Genomic DNA, 16509 nt, shown 5'->3' with positions numbered 1-16509 from the left:
GGTGCGAGATGAACACGAAAGCTTCAGTTCATCCTGAGAGGGGACATGAACATCAGCCTTAATTCCACGGTAATCCATCCAATAGTTGTGGGTAAATTTTCACACAGGGTCACCAAAGAGCAGAGGATTCATCCTCCGGGCTGCAAGAATGTCGTCACCAGTGGCGTGCACAGACTTTTTGAAGGGCAGGGGCAAAAAGAAGGGCACTTTAGCGTGCGTTTTGGCTCCCAAGAGGGCACTTTAGCGCGCGTTTTTTGCCCCCCAGAGGCCACTTTAGTGCGTGTTTTGACTCCCAAGAGGGCAGTTCATCATGTTTTAACCAGCCAAGGTCCCCTTGTTTAGTGTGTTTTGCCAACCAAGAGGGCACTTTGACACGCTTTTTTGGCTCCCAAGAGGGCACTTTAGCACACCTTTTGGCTCCCAGGAGGGCACTTTAGCGCGCGTTTTTCAACAATTGAGCCACGAGGGGGGGCAACTGCCCCCCCTGCCCCCCCCTCGTGCACATCACTGGTTGTCACAAAATGTAGTCTTAATCTATCAAATAGTTTTTTAGATATTTCATTGTGGACTGACTGACAGACTGATATTGACATCTGTAGAGCAGTGCTGCTCTGCATGCTGCACAGTAATCAATCTATAAGATCTATTAACATTAAATGCAACATTTGATTTTTGCAGTGTTTAATCATTTAATGCATTAATACAGCCTTGATTTATTTGAGAGGTCGTGCATGCTTTGCCCAAACACACTCACACACCCAACCAACTATACACACAGTGGAAAAAAAATACACTGAAAAAATCTCCTGTTTTAAATTTCATATGCATCAAGTGTGAGAGTTTGATAAGTGCACATGTGACTAAATGCTAAAGCATGCAACTATAAAACAGAAAAGTTGAGTCTTTTTTTAACCACATCTCTGCTGACATCCAGTGGTCACATCCAGTCAGAGCAGGAAACTCAACAAGTCTGCTCATCTGTTAATCCGCTCAGCTATTGTTAACTTTAGCTTGTTGCGACAACACAGAGCGTTTGTTTCCTCCTCTCAATTCATGCCGTTATTTCTGCCGGAGTTACCATCTTTAAACAGTTATCTGATCTGAGAGCTGCTCGTCCTCCGTGTTCTCTCTCTGTCAGGGACACAGATGGTGCAGTGTTCCTCCTTTCCCCCTGAGGCAAACTTTAGTCTCCACACACTTCTGCTCCCCCCCCCCCCCCCCGCTTTTATCTCACAATGGAAACCACTCACAAGGCCGCACTAACCAAAAGATTTCTCATGGAGCCAGACGATAGCTTTCATCGCAGGAGTCTCTCCCTGTGTCTGTGCATGCTGGGACAAGTGGGGAAAAGGATGTGGGTTAATCTTCAGAAGGTGAACAGCTGATGTTTGATAGCTAATCCCTTGTCAGACCTCATTAGGTGATTGAACAAATCCAAGAGGCGCAAGCTGTGTGGCCAAGGTGCATGCTCAGACTCTTTTGGCAGCTTCTAACCTATACATTTACACATTTAAGTATGATACCTATTTCACTACAGTAAATGTGACTTCCTGTTATGCTCTTAAATACAGAGACTGCAGCTTGAGCGAGCTCTACGTACGCTCTGACTGCTGAGCTTCGATCGCATGTCAAACTGTTTACAAAGGTCAAGTGTCTTGTGCCAGACAAATCTCTTAAATTCACTTGTGACCCGCGTCTCTTCTCACCGCCCAGCGTCTAAGCTGATTGGCTCGGTCCTTGTCCCTGACCAGGTAAGTCCCGCCTTCAGGCTTTAGCCTCTGAGCTGACATTTATCCTTGGATACACACCATAAGCTGCTGTCTGCTTTTTAATGTATGTAGGGGTGGATCAGCGTGCGATTGAGTGTGTGTGTGTTTTGCCTGTGTTATCTACTGCTGTCACTTTGATTATTCCAAAAAGCCCCAGTCTGTCGTTCTGAGGGGCGTTTAGTGGCTTTTCAGGCTTTTGGGGAATCAGAGATGCTGCTTCCATCACAAGTCAGGAGGTTATGGAGACTGACAGACGAGCTGCAGAGGATTTGACAACAACAGGTCGGACAGCTGACAACAGTCTGTTTTCATAGTTTAGCTCAATTGAGTGTGTAATGGAAGGCTTATATGTGTTGGTTTACTTCACGTTCGCAGCAGAGGAGCTGTTTCAGTAAGATGTGACCCCGGATTCTGCTAAGCCACAGATACAGGGAGAGTATGAATCAGAGGATCTATGCTACGTGAACGTCACTGTTAACAGACTGACAGGCGGGTCTCCACTCAGAAGAGTACCAGTGTGCAGAGATGGACAGGGAAGGAGAAGGGAAATCATGAAGAGAAGAAAGATTACAGGCTACTATTCTGCTGATCTGCTCCCTCAGACTGGGGAAAGCCATGCAGAAACCCACTTACAGGGGATTTAGAGGAATTAATGAACAACGCAGAGTGTATCTGTGCACCAGCGTCTTAACTTAATGATGATTCTTAAGACACGTTGCCATCAAGGCACAGCTAAGTCCATTCATTTACACTGTAGGAGGGTAAAAGGATCACTTTGTTTACTTAACCGTCTTTTGTTATTTGTCTCTCTTCACTCAGCAAGAACTGGTTCCTGAGGCCTGACTGAGCCCAGGAATGGCCCTCACTGAACTGAAATGGAGTTTGTTCCAAGCCAAGGCCCTAGTCTGCTCACTGCTGGTCCTATTGTGTCTGCCCGCAACCACAGGTAACACCGCTCTGCATTTGTTTCGCATTAGAGTTGAGATCTTGGCAGGAATTCATTTCTTACATTATGCATTTGTGTTTGCGCTGACGCAGGGATGTCAGGATGGGGTGGATGTCTGGACGGTCAGGATGTGTTCGCAACAATCAGAGAAAACAGCCCTCCGGGAATAGTGGTTGCTGAACTCATGGCTGACACCACAATGGAGGGGGTTCACTGGAGGCTGGATGGGAAAGACGCTCATTGGTTCTTGTTGGATGAGAGAAACCTCCGGCTGAACACGTCAGCTGACAAGGTCCTCGACCGAGAGGTAAATGAGTCAGGATATGCCCCGTGTATGCACTGACATGAGTGTTGGAGCAATACCATTTCCTTGAGGCTGTTGGAACAGTTGTGATAGTGCAGAGCCGCAACGAGGAGGTTACTAAGTTTAGAACAAACTGTAAGATTGAACCCTACAGCCTCTTCCTTGGACCGGACACAATCGCTCTTACCGTCATCCTGTTCCCAGCCAGCTGTCTTACATCATGGCAGCTGCAAAAAGGTCAACCAGATTAACAGTCTCTCTCTCTCTTTCTTTGTCTGTCTCTCATTCAATTTCCGTCAACATATCTTATTATTTAATATATATAAACTAAAGATAGTTACTACAGCTACAAAGTTTCGCACAGCACCCTAACATTTTCTACTTGTATGACTAATACCTGGCCTGGCCAAAACAAAGTCCCCACCTGGATTTACTGTAACTAAGCAATAGTTAAGAGCCTTCAATTGGATAAGTGATTAATATGCATCAGCTGGCAACAAGTTATTTAACCCTAAGTGATGCCTATAGTAGCTTTTGATGTCTTAATCAACCATGTCGGAAGACATATCCTGTTGTCGTGGAAAAGACTCTGGTTCATAAGGGTCAAAGTATCGGCTTGCATCAAGCAAAGAAAACAAATATAGAGGCTGCTTAAACTGCTACAATTGGGTTAAATCTATCCAACGCAATATTAAAAGCTGGGAGGACAGTGGTGAACCATCATCTTTAAGAAGATCTTGAATGATCGCCCCTTAAGCGTTTGGTGAAATCAAAATCGTAAAAAAATCAACAGTAGAACTCATGGCTATATTTAACAGTGAAAGTAAGAGCATTTCCACATGCACAGTGCAAAGAGAACTCAAGTAATTGGGACTAAACAGCTGTGTAGCCTTAAGAAAACCACTTATCAGTGAGGCTAATTGGAGAAAAGAGCTTCAATTTGCTAGGGAGCATTAAGATTGGACTCTGGAGCAATGGAAAAAGGTCATGTGGTCTGATGAGTACAGATTTACCATACCATACAAGCCTGTGTTGATCTGGGGTTGTTACGGTTAATCAGGTCAGCTGACTAGCTGAATAGTGAATGAACAGGTTTTTCTATCAATGGATTTTTTCTTCCCTGATGGGGTAGCATATTCCAGGATGACGCTGCCACGATTCATCTGGCTCAAATTGTGACGGCGGTCAAACAAAATAGTGTGCAAATTTTTGGGGGGGCTGGGCAGTGTACAAATTTAGTGAAACTGCATGTTGCAATATTACGTTTTTCTACACTTACACAACACATCCGACAAATATAGGTCATGTTGTTAAAAAGGGAATGAGAAAGAGAAAAGAGAGAAGAAGAAGATGAGAGTGAGAGTGAGCAGTAAATGCAAAACTAATTCAAAACGTTTTTTAAGCCTGGGTTTATTCTTTAAATAACTTGAAAACAGCTCAATTTTATGAGCTTTTGAAATGAAAAGTTTTTCCTTTGTTTTGTCTTGCCACTCATTTGCTCTTTTGGTTTTCATGATTTAGACAATGACTCTCTGTTCTCCTGTCTCTCAGACTGAGGGTCCTGTCCTGATGGCTGAGTTATCGTGTCATGAGGAGGACACACTTCAGGTACACACTGTGCCGTCATCTATCTAATATCTCTTTAGTCAATCATCCCACGTTCAGACTTCTTTAATTCTTTTTTTTCATTTTGCTGTTGTTGCAGAGTGTGTACAGGATCATGGTGGAGGTTCTCAATGAGAATGATAATCTACCTACGTTTGCAGACGACACTGTCCTCTCTCTCATTATCAGTGAGGTATGACTGTTTCACCAACACATGGACACAAAATACTCAGGATTCATGTTCTAAAGTGTTTTTCTGCTTTTATGTTTTCCAGTTGACTCCAGTGAACACTGTGGTCTTTACCGTCCAGGCAATAGATGCAGATAATGACAAGATCATTTACTCCATTGACCAGACATCAGTGAGTTCAACTTTTTACTCTCCTCAGTGTTTCTACACAGCATTACCCCTCACACACAAAATCACTGGATAATTGCTGACATATGTATGTGTGTGTGTGTGTGTGTGTGTGTGTGTGTCTGTTCTGCAGCCGGATGCACAGTACTTCAGAGTTGATCTCCCCAACCGTGGAGAGGTGATCCTGTCCAAACCTCTTGACTATGAGACCAAAACACTGCTTAATGTCACCATCCACGCTGCGGTAAACATTTCATTTCTCTAAATGTCTCCATATTCAACTAAATCAAATTAATTTCTATGCTTTTATCATCCTTCCTGAGAAAATAAAGTAAAGTTGATTCCTTGATGCTCCGGATGCTTACTACGTAGAGAAGATGAACTACCTCTTCAGTATCCATTTCTTTAGCAGACATTTTTAATCAAGGCAATTTCCTATAAAGAATTCCTGACTTGTCATTATCTCAGGAAATGACCACAGCTGAGCATTTCAATACCAGCACCATCGTCACCATCAACATCCTGGATGGAGATGACCAGTACCCACAGTTCCTGCCCTGCATGCTGCTTTTCCAGGATGAGACCAGCACCATCTGCACCAGCCCTGTGTACACAGTCAATGTCACAGAGGGGAACGAGGTCAGTTGATAAACCCTCCTTCAACGCGTATATTACCACTGCTATATAGAAATGTCCATTAAAGGTCCCAGATTGAAAAAGCAAGTTATCCGTTAATTTTTCCATAATAAAGCAGGACTGTGAAAGTATCAAACCGCTCAATCCAGAGAAATGCACAAATCCCTTGAAAGTACCTCCACAACATCAATTTTTCCAAAAATATGGAAAATAGCTTTGTAGGCTCTGTGACAATAAATTACACTCTACATATATTAATTTAACTCAAAACACTTCAATTTTTCAAGTCCAGAAAGCAACACTGATGATTGGATGCAACACTACACCAATTCTTGTTCTTTGAATATAGATACTTTTGATCTGTATTTTTATTCTTGTGCACTGCATCTTTCCTGATGCGTTGCTATATGGTTTTATCAAGCATATTTGAAATTGTGTACTTGCACTTTTTACGTTAAAACTCATGTTAAATTTAGATTTTCGACACGTGTTTCGATCCAGATCTGAGAGTCCAGCTGCAACATCCAGATTGATTCACTAGGTTGCTGTTTTAAATGTCGTACAAATTTGACAAATGTATGTCATACTGCAGGACATTGTGTTGGACTTCTCTCCTGGTCCAATTCATGCGGTGGATGGAGACAGAGGACTCAGCTCTCCAGTCAGTTATGCCATTCTCTCAGGTACCATGCACACACGGTGCAAGTCGATATTCAAAATGTGCTGTGCTTGCATGTATGCATCTCTGACTGCGTTTTTGTTCATGCCAGGAGACGATGACGGGCATTTCCTGATGGACAGCGAGACAGGGGAGGTGAGACTGATTCGGACGATTACAGACAGACTAACAACTCCAGTGCTGGAGCTACAGGTTATGGTAAGTCTCACATATTCGGTTAGTGTTGGGATGAAAGATTTCATTCTCACTGCTTTGTCTTACTTTCTCTCTGTGTCTTGCAACCAGGCATATCAGGACGACGACCCCAGGAAGTACTCTGTTGCCACAGTGCTGGTCCGAGTTCTGGCAGTCAATGAGTTTTATCCAAAGTTCGACAGGGATGAATATCAAGGTTTTGTAATTGCAGGAAAGAACCTGGCCTCTCTGGTTTTTACCTATGGCAGCAAGGCCTTGATGTTACATGTAAAAGATCAAGACTTCAACCACGTATGTACTCATAACACCATATACAGCCACAGCCCAAAAATACTCAGAGCAGTCCTATATTTGACTAATATTGTTACCCATCACCTCCCTTGTCTCCATCAATTGACAGGATTTCAATCCAAAAATTCACTTCACCTTCAGTCCTACATCGAATCACACGGACATCTACCAGATCACACATGATGGTTTTCTGATCACCAGGACCGACCAGCTCAAACCAAAGCAGAAACATGTTCTAGAGGTGAGTCTCAGTGGAAACGTAATCAGTGGATTTCTTGTTTGATTTCAAGAGATCATATCACTGATTTTTCATATTTAAAGCCAGCCACTACAAATCAAAATCCTTTGCAGGTAATGGCTGTAGACCAGGAGTCAGGTGAGGCCACCTTTGCTACTGTGGTGGTAGAGGTGTTATCTGAAGGACAATCAGGTAAGGACACAAACTAACGTGCTTACATTCATTGCTGATTGCTGATGATCCTGCAGACTGAACCAAACTTTCTGCATGTCTGTCTCTGTAAACTGCAGTCCCATATAGTCCGCTGGCAGTTGGCCGTATGACAGGCTGCACTGTGGGAAAAGCGTTGTTTCTGAGCCTGGTGTTCACAGCTTTACTTGGATGTATCGTGTCTATGGTGATGTGGTTGAAGAGAAAACACAAGGGGAAAAGGGACCCACTGGAGAGGGGCTGTGTGGCCCAGGGCAAACACCCAAATGTGGTGAGAGCCTTAATCTCTATAATCTAGATTAATTTACCAAGATTTGTTTTTGTGGAAGTTTAAGTTTCTGAAAATATTTTCTCCTGCATTTACTTCTACAGAGCTTACGTTGGTTCCAGCTGGTGAGTTAGTCATCTAATACTGAAGCTCATATTAATCCTATCCTTGTCCTAAACCGCGTTTCCACCACCAGGAACCTTCCCCAAGGACTAGGAACCTTTGAGGGACCAAGGTCTAAATTAAATTCCAGCGACCCCAAAAGGTACATGCTTGGGGGTAGTCATTTTTTCCATAGTAGAGGAACTCAGTGCAGTGCCAGACATGTCCGATGGGCCCAGGCCTTAGTTGTGTGCAAAAATGACATGTAGAAAAGGCTACCGCTTTTCATGTCAGTGGCTCATTAGACTGCATTGGAAACGCAGACAACAATGGGCAGAGAACCTTTTAGTTCCTTGGAAAGTAATCCTAAAAGTTCCAGGTTCTTTGGGTGAACACGTGGCCCTTTCTTCCCCGTCCCTTCCCCTTTAATAAACTCCTAAAGATGAAATGAATGCTTGAAGAAAATGTTTTAGACAGTTTAACAAAAACATTCTCAATCTCAAAACATCTTGTCCTCTGATTAAGGTGTGAAGATGTGGTTGTACGCTTGGAGCAAGTAAACCGGACCTTGTTTTGAGAATTACGTTCAAGCTCAAGTTATACAGTATTTAAACTAAAGACACCTCATCAGTCTTGAAAGTAAATGACACACATAAACACTGATTCATTCTGTAAAGGTTAGACTTCCTGGTTCTTAGAAGGCCGTGAAGTTCCTACCTTTCACACTGAACCAGGATCATTCACTCACCTCCTCTCTGAGATAAAATTTTTCCAAATGTTGACCTGATGACTGTGGTTGCTCTTCAGTTGAGTTACCGTAATGCCATGCCACACATGGAGGAAGTGCCCCACAACAACGAAGAATATGGAACCTACAATCCCTCCTTCAGCTTACCAGACAACCCTGGCATCTACACTCACCAAGACCTCCCCGCTTCCCGAGGACCCATTCCACCCACAACAACTGCTGCCCCCGACACCAGCTTCATCCCCACTGAAACTGTGCACAGTCCTGTGATCCTCAATAATAATGTGTTGACACCAACCAAAACCTCCACTAGTTCACCCACCTTCCAGCAAGCCCCTACACACTTGAGCCCGACACAAAGCGCTCAAGATGCACCTAAAGTCAACCCCTGTTCATCACCTGACTCGACTACAGCACTACCTAACACCAGCCCAAGCCCTCCGACCCATGATTCCACCACCACCCCACCGATCACCCGCTCTGATTCACAAAATACTCAAACAACCACCAACAACGACCCTGCTGAGCCCGTCACCAGCCCCACCTCTCAATCCAGTATTCCATGCAGCCATACCCGAATTGCCTCAGCAGAAATAGACAAACCCTTCTGTAAACCTCGTGTGAAGACACCCCCATATTCCCCTTTACTGCCCTCACCCCTCCCGAAACAGGTCGGTACACCCCCAACTACCCCTGACCATGCACCTTTCATAGCCAAGCTGGTCCATATAGATACATCTCCCCTAGATACCCCTGTAACAAAGCCACAGCAAACATCAATGACCCTCAGCGCAGAGGAAGACCAACAATCCACATCACTGGATCAAACAGACGAAGCAGAACACCCACATGCGGCTTCAGACGCTGGCAGTCCATCTCAGGACAGAAGGCCCTCAACAATCTCAGGAAATACGCAAGACTGCTGCCAGGCAGAGGGGGTGGATGATGATGGTTTTCTCGGGGATGAAGATGCTGACAAGAACAGTGAAGGTGAGGAGGAGCTCGAGTCAGACGAAGAAGAGCTGCTGAGGGTGATGGCTCGTTGTAATCCCATATTTCTAACATTTAGTAAGTGATGACTCTGCTATATCGCAGGCATTGAGAGTGATGGGATGGACGGCAGGGAATGGAGGAGGCACGGTGAAGATGGATGACACAGAAAGGTGGCAACAGGCACGTCATCAGTGCCGTGTGGGTTTGCTTGTGCTGTAGGTACGCACAATTACAATACTTACTGTTGTACCATTTATACCATGTAGTTGACTAAACGTATCAGCATAAACTATGACTCAATTTTTCAAGAATATATCACATTCAAGGGAAGATTAGTTATAGAACAGCCAGAATGAATAAGTCAAATATACTGTCTGCAATTGTTTACGACTAATAATGAAATTGTTTGTTCTCTAAAAATGAATCCACATGGAATCACAGTGTAAAACATGCAAAACACCTGTTGTGACATCATTTAATCTCATTGTTTAAAACTCACAGTGCAGCAGCGGTTTTGCATCCCGTGTGGCTCCATGTAGGTTTTTCCTTTAAATAGCTGCTACTTTATGTTCAAAACTTTCAAAACGTACTGCAGCATTAATTGTTTGTCATGCCTAATCTACAAGCTGCCTCATTTTTTTTTTCTTTGAACATGAATAAAGTTATTGTCCAACTGAATCAATGAGCCAAGAGTTGTTATTAAAGCAAGCTTATGGGCAGGGGCACTGCTTAAGTTTAGCTATAATGCTCAAAATGGTTATGTTGGGGATAAGATAAGAGCTGGCTGGGGTTAGGTAAAGGATTTGGTTGGTGAAAGTTGTAATAATAATAATAAGGAGAAGACCCACTTTGCTTAAAAACTATTGTACAGCAATGCATGGTAGCAACTCAGCGGCACAGAGCTTACCCCAGTTTGTGCTTCTGATGTTTTAGCATCTGTTAATTACAGTTATGTCAGCCATGTTTGAAAAACCAAGAAAGTCATTTAACAAGGCTGTTCTGAAGTTTCAGACTCAAGTTACAGCAGTGTTTCTTAAACAGGTTGACACTAACTACCATTGTTGTTGGCTACACTCTTTGTGGATTGTGGAAAAACCCTCAACACAACAGTCATTCGTATGATCAGCTCTGGCCTACGTACGTAAGAGCCACAGACTGGGGCCAGGCACAGCTATGCTTTTGGCTTAATGCTACTGTCAAAATGCTAACATGCTCGCTATGACAACTTAATATATATTGATGTTTGGCAGTAAAATGTTCACCATTGCCACAAATTCCCATGTTAGCATGCTAACATGACATTTGCTAAATAGCACTGAACACAAAGTACATTTGTGACTGATGGGAAGACCATTAATTTAGCACGTATTTAGTCATAAACAAATTGAAGTCTTTACCTGGTGGGTCAAAAAGGATGAGAAAGCTGCATTCAGTAGGTTTGACAAGAGCAATGTCTGCAGCATGTGACTAATGTACTTTTCTAATTAGCAATCTGTCACCTTACCTCAGTAGGTCTGTTATCAAACATCAGCTTTTCACCTCCTGCAGATTAACCCACTTCTTCTAAACTCCTTTGCGCATTCAGAACCTACACAATCTTTATACACAAATACATGAGTATGTAAAACCTGAGGCTAGGATTCTCAATGAATAGTGTTAAGTCTATTTACTCATGAACAAAAGCACTGGACAAATCAAAATTTTGACCTAATGGTGGCCCGAGAGTCGCAGTTAAGGGATCACACAAGTGAATACAGGGGGGTAAAATGTCACTTTCCTACTTCCTAGCTCCCTAGTTTCAGCACCCTTGCTCAGACCACAGCCATTTTTCAGTTAAGCCTTCATTTTAATTTGAACTGCGTGGTTGTGATGCTATAGCACTGACAATAATCTGTCCGCATTAACACACACACACACACGCACACAAACCGAAAGTATTTGAAACACGTATTCAGCTTTAATGTAATGAGTGTCTGTAGATTCAATCTATTAAATGTTTGCTTTAAAGATCAGGAGGCAAATGATTCGCCGAAAGAAGTAGCAAGAGGAAAAGGGTCTGAAAAACAGAAAAGTGGGTCAATGGTCAGAAAGAAACCAGGAAACAGAGCATTTCCTGAAAAGGGGGAAAAGCTCGGAAAAACTGTGATGGCGAAAAAGAAAAACCCAGAAAACTAAAAGCTCCAACTTTGTTTGATTTTATTGAGACATTCTTCTCAATCACAAAAACTGGACCTGATTGTTAAGAGTGCTCCGTTTGCAGACCAACAACTTATTTACAGTAAAGTCACTAGTGAAAGGGTGGTCACTGCAGTGAGCATGTAAAAAAACATTTTCATATACATTATAGTATACCATACAAATTACCAACAGTGGTTATAAATGGTGGTAGTGAGAATACAAGCATAACAAATTTAGGAGGGCAAAGTGTTTGTAGGGAAAATGCTTCTTTTTTTTTTTTTTTTCTTTCAAAACCGCTTACAAAACAGGACAAATATTCTTGCTTGGCACACAAATGAGTTAGTTCAGCTGAGTCAAACAAAACATAACATAAAAAAGGGGGAATCAGTCATTAAGAATACTAGTAATATATGTACACACAGATTCACACGCACACGCGCACACACAGAAACACATTATTGAGGTGATGAGAGAGAAGAAAGGAGGCAGCTTCGAAGACAAAGCATCCGTCAGTCTCTAAATTCATACACAGCCTGCCTTCGAGTAGCTTCTATGGATGCTTTGGGGACCTGTATAGCAAACAGCGAGGTCCCACTGATGAAACTGTATTGCACAAGTCCAAATAGTCTTCATTGTCACTGGAATTTAATATTTACTCCCCATTCCAGACATCACCAGCAATACCAAATTATGGCCAATAAAAGACAAGAAAACAAAGTACAAATGGGCCTGATTACATGATTAGACAGAAGAGTAGAAGAAATTCTACTGACTAAAAATCAATTCTACTCTTCAAAGTCCAGTGCATTGCAAAACCAAAAAAAAAGATGTCAAACTATTCTGTATACTGCAAGCCTTAACTTGTCCTATTAGGGTTTTGTAACAAAACATGGCTATTTAATAAAATCATCCTTTCAAATAAAAAAAAAACATTGTCATCTAACACTGTCCCTCGCCTGACCTGGAAAAGGCAAGTGTAGTGTGTGGAAGCAAAGGAAAGGCTGGCAATACATCCCAATCTTATGGACAACTGAGCATGAGAACATACTGGCCGAGCATGTACACTTTACTTTACGTTAGCGTGCGTACAACGGGGCACATTCAAGAAATTAAATAAATTATTGTCCTTGGCGTTGGATCAGGCAAGCTAATCTCGTTTGAAACACTCCATCCGCTGTCAGGGGAGTAAGGTGGTACAAAAGATGAACACAGAGTCTTTGTAGGCAGGTGGATGATTAGAACTCGTCGTGTCGAGTCAAAGCCTCTCCAAAGTCGGTCGCCTGGCTGCCCACGAACAGGTCGTACTTATCCACGATTTCTGACTTGGTCAGACGGCCATCCTGAGAAGGTGAGAGCAAACATGATGAGCCTAGTACACAAAGACTTGGTATGCATTACTGTAGGTATTCGGTATGTGTTGTTTAATTTGCACTTGTGGATGCTTAAAATAAATGACTTTTCTCATCTGAAAATACACATACTCTATCTCAGAGGGCTACAATACCAGCAGAGCTGAGATGAAAGCCTGCTTCTCTTGCATTTATCATGCTCTGTTACAGCTGAAATTAAGTCAGAGCCCCCTGAAATGGACTGGCTGACAAAGAAAGGGTCAAAAAATGCCCCAAACTACAGGCACACCAACTGACTATTGGTTAACAACACAGCCTCAGGGGAGCAGTGGCTGGTTTTCACTGTGAAGCGACTACCGACATACAACATGCAGATGTTTTAAGTGAATTTTTAAAATGTGACTATATGTCTAAATTTAGACTTACATAAATGTTCTGCACTTGTTTGTCTCATTGAGACTTATGTAAGTGTTCTCTGTGTTTTGTAGCCCTGCACTACAATCATTCAAACAGACTTGTGTACATACTATATAAACAGACTTATAAATTACTTTGAGCTTTCACACATGCAGTTCAATTTCCCCCAGTGTTTAGTGAATTAGACAGGAAGTAAAATTCATGACAACAAAGCTTTTCTGTGGAAATGTTAAGTTTTCCAGTTCGTACTTTGTCTGAGTCTGACTCATAGACCAGATGTTTGGCCTCAGCGTCGGCATGGTCGTAGTCACTGGGCAGAATCCAGTCCCTGGTCTCGTCCTTGTCCATCTTCCCGTCTTTGTTTTTGTCTCTAAATTCGGTAAACTGTTCCCTCTCGGTCTTCACCCACTCGGGTTCCGAGGCATCTCCCTCCTGGTTGTACATGTCACCTAGAGCGCAGAAAAGGATAGGAACATGCTGAGTGAGGGTGTTGATGATGCTGCAATGCTTCTTAGTAAACGTACATGTAATGTTGGTCTAAGACATTGCGAAATTTCACAAGAGTTCCTCAAACATTAACCAGTATGGACTGTTTCTGGCTCTTTTCAACTGTGTGTAGTACACTCTGAAGAACTCACCTATGTACTCGTCTAAATCGATCAAACCATCTCCATTCTTGTCTATGTCTTCCATGGTTTCCTAGAGGAAGAAATGAGCACACAAGACAGTGAGAAAGGGATTTAAACAATACATTATTCAACACCTGTGTGAGTGTGCGTTTGTTACTCACCAGCACTACAATGTCTTTCATGTGGTCGTACTCCTCGGGGTGAAGGAAGGCTGTGAACTCCTCCTTGTTTGCTTTCAAGTCATTGTCTTGGTCTGCCATTTTAAATCTCCTCTCATCACGAGCCATCATCTGCCTGTAGCTGAAGCCATCATCGGGGTCGGGGTCATCTGCAAGGCGAGACCCAAAGTACATTTTTAAAGCATGTCTGCGCTATTTGCAGGTAATACTTCATGGATGAGTCAAATATGTACAGTAAAGTTAGTATGTTGGCGTACCAAGAATGTATCCGTATGTGGCGTTTTTGTACTCCTCCCAAGACACCACTTCATCCCCATTGAGGTCATGACTCTTCCACTGTCTGTCCACATCGTCGTAGATCCACCTCTTCTGTGCATGCTTGATCCACCGCTTCATCTCCTCAACTGTCACATAGCCATCCTGATCCTCGTCAATACGTTCAACCAACATGCTGTAGAGAGACGGCATGAAACATCCAGCTCATTCACTTACATGAGCACTTAGTAGATCACCTCAGATGAACTTTACTCCTCCATGAGGTGAAATTAGGTCATTACCGCAGTTTTATTACCACTATGGCTGTAAGAGGACATTCATAAAACAGATTCACGCCCAGACTTGTATTCTTCTTACCCGAGCCTCTCCTTGCTCTCCTCTGGTGTGAGCTGGTCGAATGTCTTGGCCTCGTCTTGTCCCAGGAAGGCTTCATGGTCATAGTCGAAGTTGTCTGCGTCATCGTGCTCTCGGTTGCTGAGGGGATCATCGTGGTGAACACGGTCCTTCTTCTCAGTGGGTTTACTGGTGGCGTAAACCACACAGAGTGCAAAACACATGACAAGTGGTCGCAGCTCCATCCTGCGTTATGTCTAGATGAGATATAACAAAATAAGCCGCAATCAGCTCTGGTTAATTCGCAAACAGTACAAAACCTTATATTTCCAATGCACTTTTCTGTCAGTGGTGATCACAGCTTTCAACATAGGGCTATTCAACGCTGCACATGCCTGCGCATTGACTCACAGTCCAAGCAAATACTTTGACTATGAGAGGTGGATTGCTTGGCTAATCTGTTCCAGCTGATGCAATCCCTTATTTGTTCCTCCTCTTGGTACTTAGTAGAAGATGACGATACACATATTATATCATCACCAGCTCAACAATTATCAAAAATATTAACATAACCAACAATACGCAACAAGTTATAAAGTAAACCTAACTCAAACTAATGCATCTTAATACAACAGCACTGCAATTAAACCTATCCTTATCAAAGTATTGTTATGGTTATGTTAAAGCCAATGGTGTTTGAATTGTACTGCACTTTGCGGTCATTTGTTTTTAATATTTAATATCCCACCAACCATACACACCAATCTAAAAACATACTGAAACCTAGATGGAGAGCTACTGTAGGGCTGCTGTATTAGACTACATTAGTTAGATTTGTATCTATCAATCAATGAGAAATCCAGTGTTTACACTTTCTGCCGATCTTCTGAAATAAAAAATAACATCAATCCAAGTCTTTATAAAGCGGATGCAACGTCAATGTTACTGTCATTAGGCAGTGTGATGCGGTATGTGGATAAACTACTTAACTAGCTACATTCTTACGTAAAGACCGTTCATTGCTATTTTTGCTGCTTTCGTGTGACACACTATGTTGTGTCCTGACACACTAAATATAGCTAAAGTCGTTGTATAACGAGTCATAGCAACAGTTGCTACCAGTTAGTTCCCGTTAATATCCCAAATCCAAGGTTAGGGACCAACATCAGACTGGCTAACGTAGCGTACCGTTAGTTTTACGTGCTAACCTACATTTTCACTCGTCCAGCTTAGATAAATAAGAAACTATTTAACTGCCCTTACTGCGTCTTTATCAACAATAGCTACAGGAGACACACATTCGAGTTAATTTTCGTATTTTTTGCCATAACTTATCAAGAAAACTCACCGGTGTCTTCAGGGAAGTTCCTCGATGGAGTTTAAGACCCTCCCCTCGGAAACACACCCTTACACTTCCTGTGCTAAAACGCGAAGCGACCAATCAGAATCCGCGAAAGCGAGTGCGATGTCGCTCGTTCATTGGTCCACTCCGAGGGAACATCGATGATTGGATTGGCCGAGAACCGCCACGTCCTCAAAGGCAACAAAACTTCGTTCATTCATAACTCCACTACACAGTGTCTGGGACAGGTAAGCTGAGCTGAACCCAAAACAAGCACTTATTCGCTTTTAATTAGAATTAAACAAATAAAAAATGTCATGAACTGCGATAGAAATGCAATTTATTTAATTTCTTCACAGCTGTATTACTGTCCTTTCTCAAAAACGAAAAGCCTTTTGCCAGATTGGGACACTTTTGCTTTGTAACCAGATGCAAATAGACAGATCTGTCGAAGAAATTCTACA

At 42.6% G+C, this 16509-nt stretch overlaps 2 protein-coding genes across 8 annotated transcripts; one reads left to right on the top strand and one right to left on the bottom strand.

Annotated features, from left to right (window-relative positions):
• The first annotated feature begins 1802 nt into the window (after positions 1–1802).
• LOC115586045 (cadherin-related family member 5) lies at positions 1803–10010 on the top strand. 7 transcript variants are annotated; one of them, XR_003984799.1, is made up of 17 exons: positions 1803–2051; positions 2589–2715; positions 2808–3022; positions 4571–4627; positions 4725–4817; positions 4900–4986; positions 5116–5226; positions 5451–5621; positions 6211–6301; positions 6389–6495; positions 6583–6783; positions 6893–7024; positions 7135–7213; positions 7312–7502; positions 7604–7624; positions 7696–8240; positions 8409–8465. XR_003984799.1 is itself a non-coding variant. In XM_030424804.1 (17 exons), exons 2-17 carry the CDS (start codon positions 2625–2627, stop codon positions 9501–9503), a joined length of 2637 nt encoding a protein of 878 aa, XP_030280664.1. In that variant the 5' UTR covers positions 1803–2051; positions 2589–2624; the 3' UTR covers positions 9504–10010. The 7 variants fall into 7 exon arrangements, 6 of the variants coding, with proteins under 6 accessions (XP_030280664.1, XP_030280666.1, XP_030280661.1 ...); XM_030424804.1 differs by lacking the exon at positions 7696–8240 and adding an exon at positions 9445–10010 and having other exon boundaries at positions 8409–9339; XM_030424806.1 differs by having other exon boundaries at positions 7696–7764; positions 8409–8526.
• A 1511-nt stretch (positions 10011–11521) lies between these two features.
• calub (calumenin b) lies at positions 11522–16188 on the bottom strand. The gene is made up of 7 exons (XM_030426112.1): positions 16052–16188; positions 14728–14960; positions 14352–14545; positions 14077–14243; positions 13925–13985; positions 13536–13735; positions 11522–12860 (listed from the first exon to the last, which is right to left on the bottom strand). The coding sequence occupies exons 2-7, from the start codon at positions 14946–14948 to the stop codon at positions 12756–12758; spliced, it is 948 nt and encodes a 315-aa protein (XP_030281972.1). The 5' UTR covers positions 14949–14960; positions 16052–16188; the 3' UTR covers positions 11522–12755.
• Positions 16189–16509: the final 321 nt, after the last annotated feature.

The sequence above is a fragment of the Sparus aurata genome, chromosome 8 (genome assembly GCF_900880675.1).
Source record: "Sparus aurata chromosome 8, fSpaAur1.1, whole genome shotgun sequence".
Taxonomy (NCBI): Eukaryota; Metazoa; Chordata; class Actinopteri; order Spariformes; family Sparidae; genus Sparus; species Sparus aurata.
The sequence above is the reverse complement of the archived record's forward strand: the minus strand, read 5'-3'. Positions and strand labels throughout refer to the sequence as shown.